The sequence below is a fragment of the Podarcis cretensis genome (assembly GCF_951804945.1).
Source record: "Podarcis cretensis genome assembly, chromosome: 12".
In the NCBI taxonomy this organism is placed as follows: Eukaryota; Metazoa; Chordata; class Lepidosauria; order Squamata; family Lacertidae; genus Podarcis; species Podarcis cretensis.
Window position 1 is genome coordinate 621,389 of NC_137181.1, and position 22,883 is coordinate 644,271.

The 22,883-nt window shown below is 55.1% G+C and overlaps 1 protein-coding gene across 7 annotated transcripts in view; it reads left to right on the forward strand.

Moving 5' to 3' along the window:
- Positions 1 to 22,883, forward strand: part of SLC4A2 (solute carrier family 4 member 2) — a 57,746-nt gene that overhangs the window by 24,049 nt on the left and 10,814 nt on the right. For 3 of the 7 annotated variants that reach the window (XM_079996398.1, XM_079996397.1, XM_079996399.1), the window contains 10 exons: positions 6,552 to 6,689; positions 10,143 to 10,326; positions 12,783 to 13,063; positions 13,894 to 14,018; positions 15,017 to 15,243; positions 17,133 to 17,269; positions 18,509 to 18,689; positions 19,241 to 19,376; positions 20,279 to 20,462; positions 20,649 to 20,763. In XM_079996398.1, the coding sequence (XP_079852524.1) occupies positions 6,630 to 6,689; positions 10,143 to 10,326; positions 12,783 to 13,063; positions 13,894 to 14,018; positions 15,017 to 15,243; positions 17,133 to 17,269; positions 18,509 to 18,689; positions 19,241 to 19,376; positions 20,279 to 20,462; positions 20,649 to 20,763 (1,630 nt within the window). In that variant the 5' untranslated portion in view covers positions 6,552 to 6,629. Of the gene's footprint in view, positions 1 to 1,203; positions 1,320 to 4,059; positions 4,080 to 6,551; positions 6,690 to 7,827; positions 7,948 to 10,142; positions 10,327 to 12,782; positions 13,064 to 13,893; positions 14,019 to 15,016; positions 15,244 to 17,132; positions 17,270 to 18,508; positions 18,690 to 19,240; positions 19,377 to 20,278; positions 20,463 to 20,648; positions 20,764 to 22,883 lie in introns of those variants that run through there. The other 4 variants (XM_079996400.1, XM_079996401.1, XM_079996396.1 and 1 more) reach the window with 4 other exon arrangements.

Sequence of the window (22,883 nt, forward strand, 5' to 3'; positions counted from 1 at the left end):
GTGTTGGAGGGCATCATAAATTCAATAAGTAATAACAAATTATAAGGCAAGAAAGGAGATGCTGACTGCACTACTGATCGGGAAATCCTGCATTTGAGAGAACTAGACACAGGTGGCTAGACGACCATTTCCAAGAACTTCGGAACCAATTTGGGGAATCTCCGCTTGGACCACCCTGAATGACCACAGGGCGTCCATGCTAGCAAGACTGAATGGGACCCCTTTGCCAGTCCTGCAGGGGGGAGTGCAGAAAACGCCTTTCCTGGAGGCTTTTCAGCAGAGGCTGGATGACCATCTCTCAGGGATGCTTGAGCTGAGATTCCTGCATTGGAGGGGCTGGACTGGATGACCCCTGGGGTCCCTTCCAACCCGACGGCGATTCTATGACACAACTAGACTGGGTCATGCATGTTCTTTTGCACTGTCCCTGAGATGAGACCATTCGATCAAAGTTGGTTGTTAGTGGGGAGCGACATCTGGACAAAGACAAGGTCCCCTTCCTGACCTATAAGATTCAGATAGTGGCCACGTTTCTGCCACACGAAACGAAGTGTATCCTATAACGTTATACATTAACTTAAGCATGAGGTTTAGGTTTTTATTGTGGAAAACCCTACTGCAATCTGACATAAATGCCAATAAAGGTTCAAGAGTTTGAGATGCCAACTCAGCCTTAGGAAGATCTCTCAAGACAGGGAGACTTTCCTTCCCTGGAGGTTTCCAAGCAGAGGTTGTGCGGATGCTCCAGTCGCGGTTGCTGCATTGCAGCGGGTTGGTCTGGATGACCCTTTGGGGTCCCTTTCAATGCTGCAGTCCTGTAATTCTGCCTGCTGGCTGCTGCCCCCTCTCCCAGGGTCAGGAGACTGGGGCACGGTCTGTCCTCCGGAGAACCAGGACGAAAGGCTGCCTCTCTGCTGCGACTTTGACAGACCCCCCCCTGCCCCCCCCCCATAATCGCCTTAGTGGGATCAGGCGGGCCAGTTGGGGCTCGCCCCTGGAATGTGACTTCAGGAGGTGCGCCACTCTGTAATTAAACGGTGAGCGGTGCGGGGGGGGTGTCAGCCGCTGTGGGGTCTTTGGCCCAGCCTGGCCGGGATCTGATCTGCCCGGCGTCTCCCTCTGCCACAAGGGCCTTTTGTCCGCCGCTTAAAGCCCCGTGAAATATTTGGGTGGCGCAGGGGGGAGTGGCTCAGGAGGAGGCAAGCGCCTGGGTGCCAAGGCAGGAGATTGGCAGCGTGGCAGAGAGGAGCCGGGGCGAGAGAGAAGCCTCGCAGGTGCCGCTCAGAGGCTGCTGGCCTCCACCGCCTTGGCACCCCAAGGTAGGCAGGGAGGGTAGGCATTGGGGCCCCTGGGCGGGGGTCCTGGAGGGGGCCAGAGAGGTGCCAGTTCCTGGGTGGGGCAGGCCCAATGGGGGGCTGCAGGAGCAGGACTGGGTTGCAATGGGGGCAGGGCGGTTTGGAGCATGTGCAGAGTGCCCTCCCCCCCCCGTGTGCATTAGTGCTTAGATTAAAGGGAGGCAGTGGGGGGTCTGCAACAGCTGCACCCCCCTGCATGCTGGGAGATCCACTGTCTGAGGACAGAGCTTTCCCCAGGTGCAGAAACCTAGAACTGTAGAGTTGGAAGGGACCCTGAAGGACATCTAGTCCAACCCTCTGGCAGACAGCCTTTGTGGCCATGTTTCCCTTTCCCCCTCCCCATCTCATGCAAGCAGCACCCTTGGAGTAAACATTCCCTCTTGGGGAGGCAGGTCGGTCCTCTTCCAACACCCCCAACGCATGTGGGAAAGGCACTTTGCACGTGCCCAGAGGGACTGTGTTATCCGCTGTGGGGCAACCTCAGCCCTCAGGGGCGCGTCCCAGAGGCTTAGCCCTGATGAATGCAGGCAGAGAGCAAGGAAGGAGATTCAGATTCTGCATCAGGACTCCAAAGCAATGGATTCAAGTTGCAAGAAAGGAAATTCCGGCCGGATGTCAGGGAGGACTTTCTGACGGGAAGAACAGCTGTTCCGCAGGGGAACCGATTTCCTTGGGAGTCTGTGGAAGTTTTTCAGCAGAGCTTGGCTGGCCTTCTGTCCCAGATGCTTGAGCCGAGATCCCTGCGTTGTAGGGGGTGGGCTGGATGACCCTCAGGGGTCCCACTCTGCAATCCCGTGACTCCAATCCTTCCTGCTGGGCTGGGGAAGGAGTGTGCGGCCGCCGGACTCTCCCACCCGTGAGAACCAGTCTGGCCCCCTCTTCTCAGCTCGGCTTTCCCCAGAACAATCTGAAATTTGTTTACCGGCCCTTAATCCTCCCCTCCTGCTACACACATGGGCGGCCGGATTAAGGAAAGGAATCTGCTTATTCAGAGGGGCGGGTGCATGGGCTGGGGGGGGGTTGTTCCGTGGGGGGTGCACTAGTCTTTTGAGCCCCTGCCCCAGAGATGGGGCAGGCTGACCCTCTTCCAAAGAATGCCCCCTCTCCATCCCTGGGGTCTCCATGTGGGGCTTTCGGCCTCTGCACTTGAACCAGGGTCAAGGGGTCCTGGCTCTGACCTCTGGCCTGGCCTGGGGGGAGCTTCCTCTCCCCCCCACGCCTGCCCCACTTCTCCATCCCTAGCAAATGAACATGGATGCAGTTTAGGAAAGTGTTTCCCTGCCCAGAAAGATTAAATCTAGATTCTGTTCATGGTCCTCCAGCTGCCAATCATCATGTCTGGAGGGGCTTCTTATTTTGGCCCCCGGGGCTGATGGGAGTTGGAGTCCAGCCCTATTCTGGGGGGACGGTTGCAGGCTCCCCCCTGCCTCCATCAAGAGAAAAAGGGGCTCCTCTGTGCTTGGTTTGGGGCCGGCATTCCTGCGCTCCTCCAGCAGAGGGTGCTGTGGAACCGTCTTCCTCTTCTGCCCCCCAACCTGCCTATCTTGTGCAAGGGGGGTGGGGTTGGGGGCAGGCTGTGAAAGCCTTGGGACAGGAGTCACTGGCCCCTCAGGCTGGCAGGATCCAGGCAGAGCCATAGCATCCGAGAGTTGGAAGGGACCCCCAAAGGCCCTCTAGTCCAGCCCACTGCCAAGCAAGGGATGCTGTCTCAGCAAAAAGATGTCGTGGCTGAGAGAGTGGGGAGGGGGGCTCTTTTTCGCACCCCTGCATTGGAGTGGGCTTGGGGGGCTGCTTGGGCATCCTTGGAATCTGAAAGGGCTCGCTTGCTCGAGTCGCCTGCCGCCGCTTGCTCTGCTCTGTTCTCTGAGAAGCAGAGATTAAGGCCTGTGGGCTAAATCACTGAGCCTAGGGCTTGTGGATCAGAAGGTCGGCGGTTCAAATCCCCACGACGGGGTGAGCTCCCATTGTCCAGTCCCTGCTCCTGCCAACCTAGCAGTCCGAAAGCACGTCAAAGTGCAAGTAGATCAATAGGTACCGCTCTGGCGGGAAGGTAAACGGCGCTTCCGTGCGCTGCTCTGGTTTGCCAGAAGGGGCTTAGTCCTGCTGGCCACACGACCCGGAAGCTGTACACCGGTTCCCTCGGCCAATAAAGCGAGATGAGCGCCACAACCCCAGAGTCGGCCACGACTGGACCTAATGGTCAGGGGTCCCTTTACCTTATTTGGGGAGGAGGCTGTCTGGGCCTTGAGTGCCATTCCTGCCCGACCAGCCAGGGAGCCTCACAAAGGAGGCAGGCAGAGAAGCCCACAATGCCGGGGGGGGGTCTGCCAGCTGGGAGGTGGGTCTGGAACCAGGACCATAGCCTTGTGGACTCAGAAGGGACCCCGAGGGTCATCCAGCCCAACCCCAGTGAGGCAGGAATCCCAGCAGGGCAGGAATTGCCAGACCTGGCATGGGGGGGCTGGATGGTTTGTGGGGTGCTGTGAGAACCTGGTGCCCCTGTGGGTCCTGCCTGCAATGTGTGTGTGTCCCCCTCCCTGCAGGGCGAGCCAGAGTTCGGCCCTGTGGGTGACAGCAGGCTGAGTGAGCGTCCCTTGTGAGGGACAGTCACCGCTCAGCTGGCGTCACGAGGCGCAGGGGGAGCCATAAGAGGCGGCGGGAAGCTGCTGTCCCTCACTTGACAGCTGGAGGCAGGGGCAGCTGGTCTCTGGGGGAGCGACGGAGGTGAGCAAAAGGGGGGAGCCCAGCCCCACGATGGTGGGGGGCAAAGGGGGGCTCAATCGTCAGGGGTGGGGGGTCTGGACAGGCCCTTGGGGGGTGGAGGCAAAAACTGTCTGGCTTCCAGAAAGGACGCTGCACCCAGCAGCCTGAGCAAAAGGCCCTCTGCACGTTCACAGAGGCCACTGAGGCAGGACCCACCTTTCCTGGGATGGCACTCTGTCCGGGACGCTTTTGCTGTGATTCCTGCATTTCAGGGGATGGGGTTGGTCTGGATGACCTCTTGGGGTCCCAAGCCTTCAATTCTTTCATTCAATGACTCTCCTCCGTCAGGGGCGACTCCTGCATTGTGGGGGGCTGGGCTAGATGACCGCCTGGGGTCCCCCCAACGCCACGTTCCCCTTTGAAGGCTCCCAGTGCCTGTCTCCCAGTGCCCTCCCCCCACCCCGCCCAGATGCCCCGAGACCCCCTGCCACCCTTCCTGCTCTGGGGCACAGGGACTCATGCTGGGCAACCCCAGAGCTCTCTTGAGTCACGAGTGCGATTCATGGCAAGAAAGCAGGCGGCAGAGTGGGGGGAGCTGAGCCTGGGCCGGATCAGACCAGCCGCACCGGCTGCCTGGGGGGACCCAATCCCCCTCTGTGCCTGGCGTTGCTCTTGGCACCCGCTGCCGCTGGAGAGCCCCTGGCCAAGACAAGCGTGGCCTCTGCCTCACCCGCCCGGCCCAGCGGAGAGACCGCACTCTCTCCTCCTCCTCCTCCTCCTCCTCCTCCTCCTCGTTGGGATGCAGGAATCTTCCCGGGGTCGGGACACTGCAGCAGCTGCGAGGAGGAAGAAGGCTTTCCCAGAGGAAGAGGCTGCTGGCCTTTGCAGAAAGGGGCCTCCAGAGGTCATCCAGACCAACCCCCTGCGAGGCAGCGAGGTTGAAGGGGGAACTATTCGTAGATGTGCAGCTTGGGAAGCGATGGCGGGAGACACCCCCACCCTGAGATGGGGGCTGCAGAAGGAGGGGGTCCTGAGCAGGATGGGGGGTGTTTGTGGGGGGACGGGAAATTCCCGGGGGTCTCTTTCCACGTGGGCTCCTAACATGCCCTGGGTGAACAGGGATTCCCTTGCTGAACCCAGGAAGCAGAGCATAAGGAGAAAGCTGCAGGATCAGGCCAAAGGTGGCCCATCGGGTGCAGCGTCCGAATGCCCCATTGCACCGCAGAGTCCAGATAGACTGCCTCTGGGCCTGGAGGTTCTGTAAGGACGTCAACAGAGCCTGGCTGCTGGAGGAAGGCAAAGGGAGGAAGCCATCTCATCCCAGGGGCCCCCAGGGGAAACCCACAAGCAGGATTCGAACTCCTCCCTTGGTTTCCAGCAGAGCCTTGCTGCCTCTGGCTGGGGAGGGAGAGCCCAGCCATCGCCCTCTCCTCCTCCACAGATTTGCTCAGTCCTCTTTTCATGGTGGCCAAGCCTCCCTCTTGTGACAGGGAGTTCCACAGTCTAGCTCTGCCCTGCAATAGGGTTCCCAGATTCCCAAAAGTGAAAATTTGTCCAGAGCTGTTTTTTTTTGTTTTTTGTTTTTTTGTCCCCCTTTAACATCTCCCCAAAAATATCAAGTTTGGGGGCTTTGTTGTAATTTACCACCCTTGCTATATGTCTGGGTGTTCCTGGACATTTTACTGATTTGGCAAAAAACCGCCCAGACGCCATTCTGCTGCCCAAACCCTGGTCATTTCCAGGAAAATCCAGCCGTGGGGCATCCCTGCCCCACAAGATCCCTTGGGAATCTTCCGACATTCAGTTTTGTCCACGAATTCCAGTGCTGAGAGCAAGGGGGGGCCCACACTTTCCTCTCGGCCCCAAAGCCCCCAGTGCCGCCTCCCTGGTCCTCTTCCAGGGGTGCCCCCGCCTCTCCCACTGGCCTCCCTGCTCAGGTGCCGCCTCCTCGGCAGGGACCCCCAAGGTCATCCAGCCCCACCCCTCCCCTGCAATGCAGGGGTCGCACCCCCAGCATCCCTGGCAGGGGGCCAGCCAAGCTCTGCTTCCAATCCTCTCCCCCCCCCCAACTCCCTCCCTCCCGCTGCCCAATTCCTCCTCCGATTTCCTCGTTCTTTATTTCATGAGACATGGGATCCCGACTTTGCCCGCTGGGCACCGGAAAGAGCTCTTTCCTGCCCCGCTGGTGCTGTTGGAGCCCGCCTGGCAGGGGCCACGATCAGGGACCCCCTCTGGAGGGGAAAGGGGGCATCTGCCTTGCCCAAAGTCCCTCCCTCTGCATTCTGTGGATGGTTCTTGCCAGGGGGGGGGCATCTTCCAAGCCCCCAGAGGTGCCATTTGCCAGGTGGGCAGAAGGCCCCTCATCTGGGTCGGAGTCGAGGATTCATCCCCACCTTGGGCAAAAGATTCCCGCCTTGCCGGGGGTTGGGCTAGATGACCTTGGGGGGTCCCTGATTCTGTGATAATTGACCTTTTCTCTCTCTCTCTCTGCAGGTTATGGTGCCCTCACTCTGCCCTCTGAGTGCCAGGGAGAAAGAGAAAGGCTAGAGGGGCCTTTGCCCGCAGCCCGCCATGAGTCGCCCGCAGGTCTCCTCTGACCTCCACCGCATGGTCTCCGGGGCCGTTGAGGGGGTGAGTAGCAGAGGCCGGCCCTCAGGTGAGCCTCTCTGGACCTCACAGGGGCCACGGGGGGGGGGCTGGGCGGGGGCCGGGCAGGGGGCTTCCGACGCCTGAGATGCTCCGGAAAGGTGAGCCCGGTTTGCTCCATTGGGAAGCGGTGCCAGGAGAGCGGGCGCAAGCGGGCACTGCGCCATGTGCTGCCCACCTCTTTCCCCAGGCCACGGGGCACCTGGCTCAGCCCCTCCAGTCCTGTGTGGGGCAGAGCTCAGAACAGAGCCCAGGGTGAAGCTGGGCTCCAGCAGGCAAAATCGCAGCAGCCTGGAGGGCATGGGAAGAGCTCTGTCAGTTGAATTTCTGCCTGCCGTGTAACCCTCAGACGTGCAGGATGATGCCTGCCAGGGAAGGGAAGGAGCCGTGGGGCAGGCCCTGCTTTGCAGTGCGCCAGCCGCCCCCTGCCCCCCCTTCAAGCCCCCAAAAGCCTTTTCAGGGAGCCCTGTGGAACTGCTGCCTGCTGGGACCTTGCAGGAACGGTCAGGAATCCCAGGCCGACCCACAGGCCTCCTGGGAGATGGGGAGAGCAGTGCATGCTGGGATATGTGTCCTCGCCCCCTTGGTCAAGGTGGGGCTGGTGCAGAGGTCCAGAGCAGGCTGGGGAGGGGGAGAGAACTTGCTGACCCCCTTCCTGCGGATGACCTTCTGCAGCACCCCCAGAACTGAGTTCCCAGGATGTAGCTCCAGAGCATGTGCAAAGTGCTTCAGCCCTTTAATTGGGTGGGGGGATTGCAGCGGGGGGGGGAGCTTTCTCCTCCCTCCCACCCACCCGCTGCTGCCGGCCTGGTTTGGCCCCCTCCCCTCACATCAGCCCCACTTCCTGGAGGGCAGCAGGTGGGGCATCATCAACACCCCCTTGAAATGGCAATGCCTGTCGACTTTGGGGGTGCCGGTCCCCTCGAATATTTTATGGGGGGGCCAAAGGGGCCGCGATCCCAGGAGCTGGCTCCTATGGCCCTGGGGGGACCCAGCCGCCAGCCCACCTCCTGCCCCACTGGGAACCGCCTGCTCTGAACTCCTGTGGGGTTAATGATTAACCCTTTGCATGGCTGCCTGCTCCCCGGTCCGTCCCCCCCCCAACTGGGCGAGTCCCGTGACCCAGGAAGGAGCACCTGGGAGGAGGCGGCAGGGCTGGGTGCTGCTGGGACCCCCCTTCCTCCCCCCAAACACACCCACCCACCCACCCTGGGCTGCCATGGACTTCTTGCTCTGCCCACAGGTAAGGCCAACCCCCCAGTCGCTGCCAGGCTGAAGGATGTCACCTGGGGAGGCCTGGGTGCCGGGGGGGGGGGAATGGAGGGGAGGGGGCGGCAGGGGGGTATCTGGGTGCAGCTTTCTCCTGACGCCCACAGGGTGGGAACACCAGCTCTCATCTCCCATGGGGCAATTTCAGCAAAGGAGAAGGGAGCCGGGAGGTTCCCCCCCCCCCCACTCAAGTGAGGGCGTGTGGTGGGGGCAGACTTTCACCAGAGGCCGGGATTTCCCCTGTCTTGGGTGCCAAGCACTGCTTGCTGGATGGGGGGCAGGAAGAGAAGAGACCCCCTCCTGGGTGACTTGGAGAGGGGTGGGAGGTGGGGGAGAGGGAGGTGGAGGGAAAGGGAGAAGCTGGGAGGATTAATTCAGCAGCACGTTCTCTGTGGAACTCCCTGCCACTTGACGCCAGCCAAGCGTCTTCTCTGATCGGTGCCTGCTTGGCAGCCCTTTCGCTCAGAGTTCATTTCATTCATTTCCACTGTTAGTTTTAGTGCTTTACAGCCCTTTTAAACTTTTTACGGACAACTTTAACGTTCGTTTCTCGTAAACCACCCGGAGATGTTTTACGACCAGATGCCTTTTCAGATGCAAATTAAATGAAACGGGTTTAGATAGGACACCAAAGTGAATCTCTCCCAAATCTCCCCTGAGTGTGTGCTGGGGGTCATGGCTCAAATCTCTAGGCCCCCCCAGCCCAGGGTACCTCTTGCCCTTGGCTCCATGGGGGCGTGGGCTGTTGCCTGTGCTGCAGAGACAGAAAGCACTCTGTACATTCTCAGAGGCAGGTGCCATTATTGCCACATGTTCCAGGACTTACATGGTGGCATGGGGGGTTGCTCCTCTTTGGGGCCCTCCAGAGGGGGACCCTAAGCCCTGCTGGGCTTCTTGGGGTTGCCAGGGGCCCCTAGAGTGGCAGGGATGGGCTGGGGGGGCCTGTCCCAGGATATTCCTGCCCTCCCCCTTGGGCAAGTTAGGGGCCTTTCTGTGCACCCCCTCTTGAGAAATGGGGATTTAGAGGGACCCCAAGGGATTCGCAGCTGGAGCATCCCTGGCCGATAGCAATGCAAAAATTCTCCCGCGGAGGAGATCCTCTTACCCGCCCAGCCTCGGGGGCTGCGGGGAGGGGGAAGGCAGGCAGCCCCTCCCCGTGAAGCACTTTGGGGGTGCCAGGAAGCAATGCCCCCCCTCTCCCTGGGAGCCTCCATGCAGCTGTCACCTTGAGTCCTGGGGGGGGGGAACCTCCTCCTTCTCCTCCCCCCCCCCCCTCCTGCCGGCTAATCTGCTCGGGTGTCTGCCGGCGCAAGGGGGGGCCTTTCCCCGTCAATATTTGGAGTGGCAGGAGGGGACGGATCCGCCTGCCGCCTCCTCTCTGCGGGCGAAGTGACCTTCCCGGCCCGGGAGGAGCTCAGCATCATAAAGCGCCAGGCCGGCGGAGAAGGAGGCGCAGAGAGACGGGCAGGAGGGAGAGCGGAGGGGCAGCCGCGGGGGCGGGGGGCACAGCTTGGCATGGCGAAGGTAGGGAGAGGGGGACCCCCCCTCCAGGGCCCCTCGCCGGATGGGCAGGAACTTGGGGGGGAAGGAGGGGGGCTTCTCCACCTGCCTGCCCCCCTCCCTCGTGCCAGCCTCTTCCCTGGCACAGGCTGGCGCTGCTCTGGAGCCCCATCCTGGCAAGCAGAACGTCTCTTTGGGGGGGGGGGAGTTACTGAGTTGCGCCCCCCCCTTTTAAACTCCCTGTTTTCACATGCAGTAGTCGCACAGCCGGTTAATCCTGCGGGGTTTGGGGAGCCTGCGAGGGAGGAGGAGGCTGCGCCTGGCATTGTAGAGAAGGGAGGGACCCCCAGTGGGCATCCAAACCACCCCCTGCCAGGCAGGAATGGCAACTGAAGAGCCCCTGGCAGGCAGGCAGCTAACCAACTTCCAGAAGGCTGGAATGGAGGAGAGAGAAGCACAGAGTCCCAGAGGTTTCTCCTGCAAAGCTCCTCTCCCGCCTTGTAGAGGGACCCCCAACGCTCATCTAGTCTGACCCCACCCAAGGCAGAGCCGCTGACCCCAGAGAAGAGCAGTCAGGCTCAGCAGGTGGAGCTTCTGCAGGTGGGAGGGGCGTAGGGCGCAGGGGGGGTCTCTCTCCTTCCCCTCTCAGGCTCTGGGGTTCTTCCGCAGCCGGAGCAGGATGGGCCCAGCCCCACGTCGCCCACCTTTGGGGGGCAGAAGGCGGCCGAGGAGGAGGAAGAGAAGGACCTGAGCAAAGCCCTGCGGGTGGAGCGCTTTGAGGAGATCCTGCAGGATTCGCACCCGCGCAACGTGGAGGAGGCTGGGCGGAGCTACAGCGAGGAGGACTTTGAGTGTAAGTTTTATTTGGGGGGGGGGCAAGGCGGGATCCTGCATCCAGGCCGGGGGGGGGGTCTGCTGGGGGGCAGAAGGCAGGCTGTGTTGGGAGGGTGGGGGGAGAGGAGCCTGGGGGGGGGGAGGAAATGGGGTGGGTGGAGAATGCAGAGCTGCTATTATTATTATTATTATTATTATTATTATTATTATTATTATTATTATAATACCCTGCCTCTTCCCCTGGCAGGGATTCAAGGCAGCTTAAAAATAAAAATAAGGACAGCTAAAAACACTGCTGGGGGGAATCAAGCATTAACAGATTGATAGAATTAAAGCTATACTATATACATTTAAAAACCGGACCATAAAGGCACCAGAACTCCGGCCCCAGCTGGAAAGTGAGCCTGGCACATTCAGCTTGGTCTGCGAGTGGCGGTTGAGTGGAGCACCCATGTCCTGAGGAAGTCTATCTCTGGGTCTGGGGGAGCTCCCCTTCGCCCGGCCTCCTAGGCCTGCAGCGCTTGGTGGCCGAGGGAAGACTTCCTAGACTCAGAAGGGCCCTCCTGGGGCCATCTAGTCCAAGGATGGCAGCTGGTTGGGGGGGGGGTCTTGAAGACCCTCTCGTGACCAAGGCTGTGCCTGGATTCACTTCCTTTTATTAGAATCCTAGAATTGTAGGGTTGGCAGGGACCTTGTGGGTCATCTAGTCTGACCCCCGGAAGGCAGGAATCTGCAGCTGCCCCACATGGGGGTCAAACCTGCAACCTTCGCATTATCAGCACCAGGCAACCTTGGCTTGGCAGTTTTCTCTTTGTACAGAATCACTTCTTCCTCAGTTTCTTTCTTTCTTTCTTTTTCTTTCTTTCTTTCTCTCTTTCTTTCTTAGTTTTTTATTTAGACTTTTCAGATTTATACATTTCATTAGTTTTACAATCAATTCGACATTCCAAAATTTGACTTCCTTCCCCCTTTTTCTGCGGCTCCTTAAATTTATTTCTTAATATCTTCTGCAAATCCAAGTTCATTTAACTTGCTCATTTAATTATTTGCTGTAAATATATACTCGTATAAAACTGCAGGTTATTACACTAATCCTGCTAATGTTTTTATTTGTTTACAATTTATCTGTCAATATTCAATAAACCATCTCCATTCTTTTATAAAAAAATTATCTTGATTTCTTATTCTTCCGGTAAGTTTCACCATTTGGTATATTCCCTAAGTTTTTGTATCCATTCTTCCTTTGCTGGGACTTCTGCTTCTTTCCGTTTTGGGGGCAAGCAATGTTCTTGCTGCTTTAGTTGCATACATAAATAAATTACTATACAATTTAGGTAGTTCTGTCCCTATAATTCCTACAAGAAAAGCTTTTGAGTTGGTTTGTTTTTATAAAAGTTATTTTGAACATCCTTTTCAATTCATTATATATCATTTCCCTGTAAGTTTGGACCTTATTACAAGACCACCACATATGATAAACCCAGTTTCCCAGTTATTCTACTTGGACAATTGGTTCCTTCCTGTTGGTGAGGACCAGATCCAGGACAGATAACCCCCTTCTTGCTTCTTCCACCTTCTGTTTTTCCTCCCCAAATTTTTTTTTATTCATTTTATAACACAACTAAACAACAGAAACAGAAAAACAATACAAAGAAATTCTTGTCTTATCCTTATTTTTTCCTAAACATTGTTAGGTGAGCTTCCCCAAGTCCCCTCTATCTGATTTTCATTTTACCTCATCTTTACAGTTTACATATATCATCATTTTTAACCATTTTTTTTATCACGCTTACTTTTAGCATAAAAATTTTCACATTTTATCACTTACAAATAATGCTATTTTAAAATATGCTATCTTCTACTTCTAACCCTACAGCCTATATCCACTTCCAAAGCTATTCTAAGATTTAAATATTAACTTTTTTTTCAAATATTCCTTAAACTTCTTCCAATCTTCTTCCACCATCTCTTCTCTCTGGTCTGGGAGTCTCCCGGTCAGTTCGGCATGTTCCATATAATCCGTCATCTTCATCTGCCATTGTTCAATAGTTGGTAAATTTCATTTCTTCCAATTCTTCGCTAGCAATATTCTCGCAGCTATTGTGGCATACAGAAAAAAAGTAACATCATTTTGGGGGATTTTGCCCCCCTCCCCACTATACCAAGTAAATAGGCTTCTGGTTTCTTAATAAATGTGTTTTTCAACACTTTTTTCAGTTCATTATAAATCCTTTCCCAGAAGTCTTTTACTTTGGGGCACGTCCACCACATGTGGTGAAAGGTTCCTTCTTTTTTCTGACATATCCAGCATTTATGATACATTTTTGCTGAAGTCAGCAAAAATGTATCATAAATGCTGGATCTGGGAAAGGATTTATAATGAACTGTGATTCTGGGCCAGTTTCCTGGTGGCCCTGGAGGCCCCCTCCTCCCCAAATCACCCCCCCCAACGCTGCTTCCCACTTCTCCCCACAGACCACCGCCAGTCGTCACACCACATCCACCACCCTCTGTCCAGCCACCTTCCCTCGGACCCCCGGAGGAAGAAGGGTGTCTCCAGGAAGGCCAAGAAGAAGGAGAAGCAGCCGCAGCCGCAGCGCCCCTCCGTCCCCGGGGAGACCCCCACCATCGAGGAGGAGGAGGAAGAGGAGGCCGAGGAGGGGGAGGAGGAAGCCGATGAGGACACCTGCGACACCGAGACGGAGCAGGCCCCCGAGGACCTGATGCACCTGCACGGCTCTCCAGAGGGGGTGCAGGTAGGTCGGGGAGGGGGGCAGGATGACGTGCTCAGAGGGACAGCACTGACCGTCAGCAGTTCAGGCAGGGAGGCTGATTCCACCAGTCTGCCATCCCAGAATTGCAGCGGGTTGGTCTGGATGACCCTCAGGGGTCCCTTCTGACTCTACGATTGGATGCCCACCAGTCAGGGATTCTGGAGCTGCGATTCCAGCATCGCAGGGGGTCAGACTAGATGGCCCTCGGGGACCCCTTCCAACTCGACATTTCTACAAGGAAGGAGATTCCGGCTCAACTCTGATGCCAGTGGAGCAGCCTCTCCGTGCTGGGAGGCTTCTAAGCAGAGCTGGGACGGCCCTCTGCCATGGAGGCTTCAGCTGAGATTCCCGCATTGCCGGGGTTGGACTGGATGACCTTTGGGGTTCCCTTCCGACTCAGCAATTCCGCAATCCCAGGCCAGGCTGGGGATTGAACCTCTGAGCTATGACAACGGCCATCCCCCCCCCCCCCGGAGCTCGGGATGGTGGTGGAAGCGGCAAAGGCGTTTGTAGGTGTGTAGAACTGTCATGTCAGAAGGGACCCAAGGGTCATCTAGCCCAACCCCCTTTGATGATGATGATGATGATGATGATGATAATAATAATAATAATAATAATTTTTAAAAAATTATTTATCCCCTGCCCTCCCCAGGCAAGACCGGGCTCAGGGCTGCTAACACCAGATATAAAACAATTGATTGAAATGCAACTTAAAAAACAAGATTAAAATACAATTTCCTGGCCCCAGAAGGCCGAGGAGGGGAGGGGAGCACCCGGCCCCAGCCCCTGACCCCCCGCTTCTCTCCCCTCAGTTCTTCTTGCAAGAGGATGATGGAGTAGACCGGCCGGCGGAGGGGGCAGCCAGCCCCACAATGCCCCATAGCTCCTCAACGGACTCTGGGAGCTCCCCAGCTCCCAAGGGGGGCAAAGCAGGCAGGTGAGTGCGGGGTGGGGGCCTGAAGGGAGGGGGTCCAGAGGAAGGAGGGGGTCTGCCCTGAGCAGCAGATTTCAGCTGGGGGGGAGTGAGGGGGGTGAGAGAGGGTTTGGGGCACCTCCTCACTCCTGGGGGGTCCCTGAAGGAAGGTGGGCTCGGGCTCCCTGAGTAATTGGGGGGGGGGGAGTCTCTCCCCACAGCATCTGAAATCAGGCTATTTGTTCCATGAAATCATGTGCTGCTTGTTTAATCGATACTTTATTGAAAGGTTTTCATGTATAAAAGGAAAATTGAGAGAGAGAGAAAAGAAAAGAGTGTGGAAAAAGAAAGACAGAGGAGAAGACAGAAAACAATGCAGAACGTACAGTCTAATAATTAAGTCCCTTTCCTTTCTATAGATTATTCTATAGAGGAGTGATATTATCATCCTAATCTATATATGGTCACTAATAACCCCCTCGATTCCGTATAAACCCGTTTCAGGTATCAATATATTTGTCCAAACCAAGGAAGTCGGTTCATCAGTTGCAAGTGTGGTCAGTCTTTGGATTCGCACGTTAAAAAACCCTCACAGCTGTTTTCCAAAGAGAAGAATGACCAACCAGAAGGCTTCCTAAAAGTCGAAACCAACTAGAAACAGAATTAAAACTCGTTGCCGGTTTTTGAGCGTCTGGGCAGGCCTGTCTGAGCAAGAATGTTCTTAGCGGGCGCCAAAAAGAAAGCAGCGAAGGCACCTTGAGATCCCTAGGCAGGGAGTTCCAAAGGTTATAGGTGCTGCCACCCTGCAAGATTGGTCATTGCGCGGCACCTGTAAGAGTGCCAGTTGTGCCGATCGAAGCAGCCAAGCAGGCAGGTCTGGGGCAAGGCGATTTTGCGGGGAAACCGGTGCCCAGTTGTTAAGGGAAGGGAGGTTCCCCTCACTTTATGCCAGCCCCACAGAGCTGCCTCCTTGGCGCCCGAGGCGGGCGCAGTGCCCGCCTGTGAGTCTGCCTCTCTCACAGCTCAGATGCCGAGGAACCCGCGGGCACGGGGGCGCCCAGCATGGCCGAGGCGGGCTCCCCCGGGAGGGCGCTCTCCAAGTCCCAGCCCGCGCACCGCAGCTACAACCTCAACGAGCGCCGGCGCATTGGCAGCATGACGGGCATCGAGCAGACCCGCTACCCCAAGGTGCCAACAGATGAGTCCGAGGCCCAGACCCTGGCCTCCGCCGACCTGGACTTCATGAAGAGTGAGTGGCGTGGGGTGTGGGGGGGGGGAGCACAGAGGAGGAGGAGTCCCAGGTGTGAATCCACCAGCCCTCTGGCTGCCTGGCATGAACTCTTTCTTAGGCAAAGCCATGAAACCATCTTTGGCCCATTAAAGCTGCTATTAGGATTATTTTTTGTGGTTATTATTTATTATTGATGCTCTGTAAAATGTGTTCTTAATGGAATCTTTTGATAAAGGGCAGTATATAAAGAATTAGTATTATTATTATGGCAGGGGGGTTGTGCAGCAGAGTATAAAGGGCTTTGTGAGTTGCTGTATTTTTTGCTCCACAAGAATCACTTTTTTCTTCCTAAAAAGTAAGGGGAAATGTCTGTGCATCTTATGGAGCGAATGTGTGGTCCCTGGAGCCGAATTGCCCAGGGGCGAAAAGCAGATCGTGCATTTTTTTTTTTTTGGAAAGAGGGAAGGGGGTGTTGAAATGAAGCCACTGATCAGAAACAGGAAGACTAAATCAATGAGGAGAGAAATTAGAAGAAAAGGAGGAGCAAAAAACTGCTAAGAAAAAGACACCAAGGCAAACAAGAGGGAAGGGAGTGTTGAAAGGAAGCAGCTGATCAGTGGGATTGGGAGAGAGATAAGGGATGCTAGCGATAAAGGAGGCTGCCTGGGAGGGGGAGGTAAAAGCCCATAGATCCTCAGGATTTTTGCATTGGGTCACCCCAAATTCACCATCAGATCACATGTCTGTGGCCACAGCATGAACCACAAAAATCATACATCCACTGTTTGGTTCAGAATATTTTTTCTTGTTTTCCTCTAAAAACTAGGTGCATCTTATGGTCAGGTGAGTCTTATGGAGCGAAAAATACGGTAGTCTGTCAGAGGCACTTCTGAGCCAGACACGTTTGTTGCATCCCAGTCCTTTGTGGGCTGCAGAGAATAGCCTTCCTGGGAAGCACTAATAATAATAATAATAATAATAATAATAATAATAATAATTTTTTCTTCCGGGCAGCTTGCCTTTGCAGGGAATTTCTCTCTCTCCAAAGGCAAAGAGCACCTTGTGATTATAGTAAATAAAAGTAAACAAGGGAGAAGGAAAAGGAAAGAATAGAAAGCAGAAAGAGAGGAAGAGAATACATTAAGAAACATTTTTAAAAACAGAGGGTAACAGCAATAACAAAGTAACCATTAAACAGAATTATGGCTACAAAACTATATGGTATATCCCAGGCACCCTCCACCTCGGCCCTCCAGATGTTTTGAGACTACAATTCCCATCATCCCTGACTGCTGGTCCTGCTCGCTAGGCATCATGGGAGTTGTAGGCCAGAAACATCTGGAGGGCCGAGGTTGAGGAAGCCTGGGCTATCCTTTCGCCATCCGTGGCATGGAGGTGGGCTTTTCCGCTCACTGGGTGTTCATTCCTTTAATTCTGCCCCTTTGAATCCTAGAAGGGAAGGGACCCCCAAGGGGCATCTAGTCCAACCCCCCTGAAAGGCAGGAGTGTTGCCAGGGGGTCTCTGGCGGTCAAATCGGGAAACTTTTTTTTGCACAGAAGAGGAAAAGTGGGCAGAACACACAATATTCTGAGCCCTGGGTTCATCCTAGCCTGCTCACTCGGCTATCATTGTTCTGGTTTACTCGCAAGTACGCAGCAAAAATAGAAAGCCTGGCCTGGATCCCTGGGGGCCTTCCTCCCCTGTCTTTGGAGGGAGGGACCCCAGGATCTTTCTGACCAATGGCGTGCCAGCGCCTGGGGCTCAGGTACTTCACCTTTCTCAGGTGGCACCCAAAGAGACTGGCAGGAAGACGGTTGGATGTAGGGGAGCCGCAAGGAGGACGGGTCAGGGCCTTTCTCTGCACCCCCCCCCCCCACTCAGGGCCTTCTGCCCTTCCACCCCGCAGGCCACAGGTTTGAGGACGTTCCCGGGGTGCGGCGCCACCTGGTCCGGAAGAGCGCCAAAGGCCAGGTGGTCCACATTGGCAAGGACCGCAAGGAGCCCAGCGCCCGGCAGAGGAAGCAGGACCGGCAGCCCCACGAGGTGAGCGGGGGGGGGGGGGGCAGGGGGCGATTTGTGGCCTGATGGGGGGCAAGGGGCAGAGCCACAGCTGGGTGATCTGGCGCCCCTGGCAGAACCATCCAGATTGCGCCCCCTAGGGAATGTGGCACAGGGAAGACCCACATATCGTGCAAAAACCCTCTATTTAAGACCTTTTCTTATGCGGCAATAATTAATCTTATTATATTAATTATGGCACCCTCTCCTTGCCTGCGCCCCTGGAAGGGGCCTTCCTCGCCACCCCCTGGCAAGAGGCTGTGGGAAGGAGGGGGCGCAGCCGGCGGGCTGAGGGACCACTGGGGCAAACTGGACGCCGGCCCCAGATGTTGCAGGGCTATCAGAGACCCCTAAGTTGGGGGTCTGGCTGGGATTCCTCCTCCACCTGCCTCTTTGACTCACTGGCATGGGTTCCTGGGGGGCACTTGCTCCCCACAAATCCAGGCCTGGATTGTGGAAATTCCCTCAGGGTAGGGGGGGCCATGGTGTTTCTGAGCCTGGGGGGGCTCAACAACACCCCCTTGCAGGATGAGGAAGCTCCTTAGCCATCACCCCAAATTCTCCTGCCCCCCAAGTTCTGATCAGGGCTGTTAGTCAGAATCAGAGGCCGCAAGTATTTCTGAACCCCGGTTTCTGGAAAGCAGAGGAGGGGGAGAGGGCTGGTCTCATGTTCAAATCCTGCGTCCGATCAGTCCTTGCAAGGACAGGAGCCTGGGTTCCGTGGGTCTCCTTGGGCCTGATCCAACCAGCGCTCTTCCTTATATATATATATATTATTGAGATAATTCAACATTAATACATTTATACATACTTATTACGGATATACAGACAAACATAAATTTCATACAATCCTTAAAAATATTCTTACAAACCCACACATGCTTCCTTTTCCCACCACCAACCCTGTGCTTCCACTCTACTCAACTGCAATTTCTTTCCATTTCTATTACTTTCTTTCACACACTATTAAACCATTCTACTTCTTTTTCGGTTGTTATCCATATTGTTTGGCGTTTCAGTATTTATAACGGAACTTGTTTATTCCAATAGGAGTTCTGGTTTTTCAGTGTGATTTTGCAAATCTCCTTTAAACGCCTTCCAGTCCCTGTCTATCTTCTCTCTTGAGATCCTTCCCATTTCTCCCATTGTTTGGGAGATATTGCAATACTCCAATGATTTGGCCAGCCACTCTTCCCACGCTCTCACCCTCTCCGCCCGGCCCAGGTCTTTGTCGAGCTGAACGAGCTGATTGTGGACAAAAACCAGGAGATGCAATGGAAGGAGACCGCGCGATGGATCAAGTTTGAGGAGGACGTGGAAGAGGAGACGGATCGCTGGGGGAAGCCCCACGTGGCCTCGCTCTCCTTCCGGAGCCTCCTGGAGCTGCGCAGGACCCTGGCTCACGGTGGGCAGGGCAGAGGGGCACCGGGAGAGGGGAGGCTCATTTGTAGAGTCAGAAGGGACCCCTGAAGGTCATCCAGACCAACCCCCGGCAAGGCAGGAATCCCTGAGGGATCCCATCCCAGCTCCGCTTAAAGACCTCCCAGGAAGGAGAGGCTCCTCCACTGTCATCAGAGTTGAGCCACAATCTCCTGCCTTGTAACTTGTAGAAACGTCAAGTTGGAAGGGGTCCCCGAGGGCCATCTAGTCTGACCCCCTGCGATGACAGAATCACAGCTCCAGAATCCAATGCCCTCCGATGAGAAGGCAGGGGGAATATGCAGGTGGCCCATATGGGCATCGAACCTGCGACCCTGGCATTTTCTGCCCCCCCCCTTCAACTAGCTAAGCTAACGGGGGAGGCCAGGTCTGGTTCTTTTGGCACCCTGGGGAGCTGTGGAACTCACGGCAGCAGGAGGGGCTGGGTGCAAATGGGGCTCAGTGAGGAACTTTTCGGGGGGGTCTATGGGAGAGACCCTTGTTCCCTGGCTAGTGCCCCTTGCTCTCTCCCCCCAGGGGCCGTCCTCCTCGACCTGGACCAGAAGACCCTGCCAGGGGTGGCACACCAAGTCGTGGAGCAGATGATCATTTCGGACCAGATCCGAGCGGAGGACCGCGCCAACGTGCTGCGGGCGCTGCTCCTCAAGCACAGGTGAGGCAAGCAGGGGGTGGGGGCAGTTTCTGGCTCCTCCTCCTGCCAGCTCTGGCACCACAGAGACAGCGTGGCGGAGTGGTTAGAGCAGCCTCTCTCTCCGCCTTGGGTCCCTGGGTGCTGCGCTCCCATCGTCCCTCTCTAGCAGAACCGTCGGTCAGGAGCGATGGGAGTTGTAGACCAACAGCACCCAGGGACCCAAGGATATGGCAGGGACCCGGGTTCAAATTCCGACACATGGCCATGAAACTCAGTGGGTGACCCTGGAAGTCAGTCTCCCTCAGCCTGACCTACCTCACAGGGTTGTTGTTTAATTATTATTATTATTTGCTGATGTTTAATTTTACTGTTTGTTTGATATAAGCTGTTTATTTTAAAGTTATTGAGATTTTTATATTATATATACACATACACACACACACACACACACACACACACACACATATATAAAATTTTATATTACTATTAATGCTTGAAGTTTTATTATTTTTTATGTCTTGGAAGCCCCCACCCCCCAGAGTGTTTTGGGCAACCCAGCCAGATGAGTGGGGTATAAATGAATTTTATATAATAATAATAATTTATTATTTATACTCCACCCATTTGGCTGGGGAAACCCACTCTGGGTGGTTTCCAACAGAACACTAAAATACAATAACCTATTAAACATTAAAAGCTTCCCTAAGCAGGGCTGCCTTCAGATGTTGTTGTTGTTGTTGTTGTTGCAAAGATAAAGATGGGGGGGGCAATGGAGGAAATAAGTGTGGCCGATAAGGGTCATACTATAATCCCAGGGAGGATTCCCTTGGCTTGGTGGGTGTCTGCAACAAGGGGGGGCATCCTTGCAAGCCCCCCCCCCACAGACGGAGCCCCCTTCCCTGACGCGCTGGCCTTCCTCGCAGCCACCCCTCCGATGAAAAGGAGTTCTCCTTCCCGCGCAACATTTCGGCCGGCTCCCTGGGCTCCCTTCTGGGCCACCACCACAGCGCCAACCACGTCGGCGAGGGGGCTGAGCCCACCGTGACCGACCCCCTCATCGGGGGCCACGCTGGGGAGCACGAGACCCGGGTGGACATCGAGAAGGAGGTGAGAGGAAGCGGGGAAGGGACCCCCAGAGGCCGTCTGGCCTGACCCCCCGCAATGCAATGCCAGAATCCTGGCTGGGGTGGGGTGGCTGGGGGGGCGCACGTGCACCAAGGATGCGCGGCAGCCGGCTGAGTCTCCCCATCTTGCTTCTCACTCTCCCCGCCCCCCACCTGGGGGTCTCTGCAGCGTGAAGTGGCGTCCCCCACACTTCCCGGCCCCATCACCAGGTCCAAGTCGAAGCACGAGCTGAAGCTATTGGAGAAGATCCCAGACAACGCAGAGGCCACCGTGGTGCTTGTGGGTAAGGGAGGGGCAGAGGGGGGGAGTCTCGGGGGGGGCAGGGGGAGCCGGGGGGCAGAGAATCATGGAATCGTAGCCTTGGAAGTATTTATTTACAGTGGCACCTTGGTTCTCAAACTTAATCCGTTCCTAAAGTCCATTCCAAAACCAAAGCGTTCCAAAAGCAAGGCGTGCTTTCCCATAGAAAGTCATGCAAAACGAATTAATCCTTTCCGGACTTTTAAAAACAACCCCTAAAACAGCAATTTAATATCTAACGAGGCCACTGGTCCACAAAATGAAAGCAATAATCTATGTACTGTGCTAAGTACATAAATAAGACAGTACACTCCTACCTCGTGCTGCGTTTGCTTCAGGCTGAGCGTTTTCAGGTTGCGTCCCCCGGCGACCTGGAAGTAATGGAACGGGTTACTTCCGGGTTTCGCTGCTTGTGCATACGCAGACACTCAAAATGACGTCATGCACATAAGTGGCAAATCGTGACCTGCGCAGATGTGGGTTGCGTTCTGCTCAAGTTGCAAACAGGGCTCCAGAACGGATCCCTTTCACAACCAGAGCTACCACTGTATTGTAGATGATAAAAATTAAAATTACCGTATTTTACTGTGTATAAGACTATAAAAAGGTAAAGGTAAAGGGACCCCTGACCGTTAGGTCCAGTCGTGGCCGACTCTCGGGTTGCGGCGCTCATCTCGCTTTACTGGCCGAGGGAGCCAGCGTACAGCTTTCGGGTCATGTAGCCAGCATAACTAAGCCGCTTCTGGCAAACCAGAGCAGTTTACCTTCCCGCCGGAGCGGTACCTATTTATCTACTTGCACTTTGATGTGCTTTTGAACTGCAAGGTTGGCAGGAGCAGGGACCGAGCAACGGGAGATCACCCTGTCGCGGGGATTCAAACCGCCGACCTTCTGATCGGCAAGTCCAAGCAGCACAGTGGTTTAACCCACAGCGCCACCCGCGTACTGTATAAGACTATATTTTCCCCTAAATTTTTGAAGTTTAAAATAAGGGGTCGTCTTATACATGGATAGTGCATAGTGCATTTTCTTAAGTTTGAGTCCCCCAAAATAGGGGGCATCTTATACATGGAAAAATACAGTAAAAAAAATTCTTACCTGCACTGATGATAGTCATTGTTTGGATGGGGGAGGCTTTTATCCATTTCCGCAGTCACATAATCAATCAGTAGCTGAACTGGGTTCCACATAGTCACAAAAACAAATTAATTGAAAAAGCCTCAAAATCAAAAAGGCAAAATAAATAGCAAAAACAAAAGCGCCAAACTTAATCAGGGATAGGGATTTAGGGATAGGGAATATCATAAAATTGTTGGAAGGGATCCCCTTGGAGCACAGGAGAACCAGGAATCACAGAAAGGACCCCGAGGGCAGCGTCCAAAATTCACCAGGCATACTGTATTTTCACTCTATAAGACACACTTTCCCCCTTCTAAAAAGTAAGGGGAAATGTGTGTGCGTCTTATGGAGCGAATGCAGGCGGGAGGCTCTGCTCGGTGCTCCCTTTAAAGAGCCACATGGAGCGTGTGTGCAGCTCTTCGGGCTTTTCCCCGAGGGGGAGAAGGTCTGCCCTTCTCCCTCCTTAGGCAAAAGCCCCCAAGAGCCGCATACACGCTCTGTGCGGTCTTTAAAGGGAGCGTGGCTCTTGGGGGAGCCTTAGTCGCGCACAGCCTCTCCCCGGCAGCGGGATGAAGGCTCCCCTTGACCAAGAGAGGCTGCACGCAGCTATCCCATAAGTCAGGACAGCCAACTAGCGTCTTATGGTCTGGTGCGTCTTATAGAGCGAAAAATACGGTACTTTGCGCCTGGCTATTTGCCACTTGTGGCCAAGTGAAGATGCCCAGTTGCCAGGATGGTGCCTGATTTCTCCACCATCTGAAGATGCAGAATCCTATCCGTTCTCTTTTATCTGCACAATCAGAACCAACAAGTCATATTGAAAAATACGACTTTGGAGCTGTATTTTGGCCCCCAAATGGCAACCAGGCGTTCCGTTTTGGCGCCCGTCAGCCTGGTTTAAGGAGCCATTTGGCTCTTGGCTTACATCTCTGCATGAGGTGGAAGGACGGACGATTCAGGTCAGGTTCAACACCTTCCTGCAGC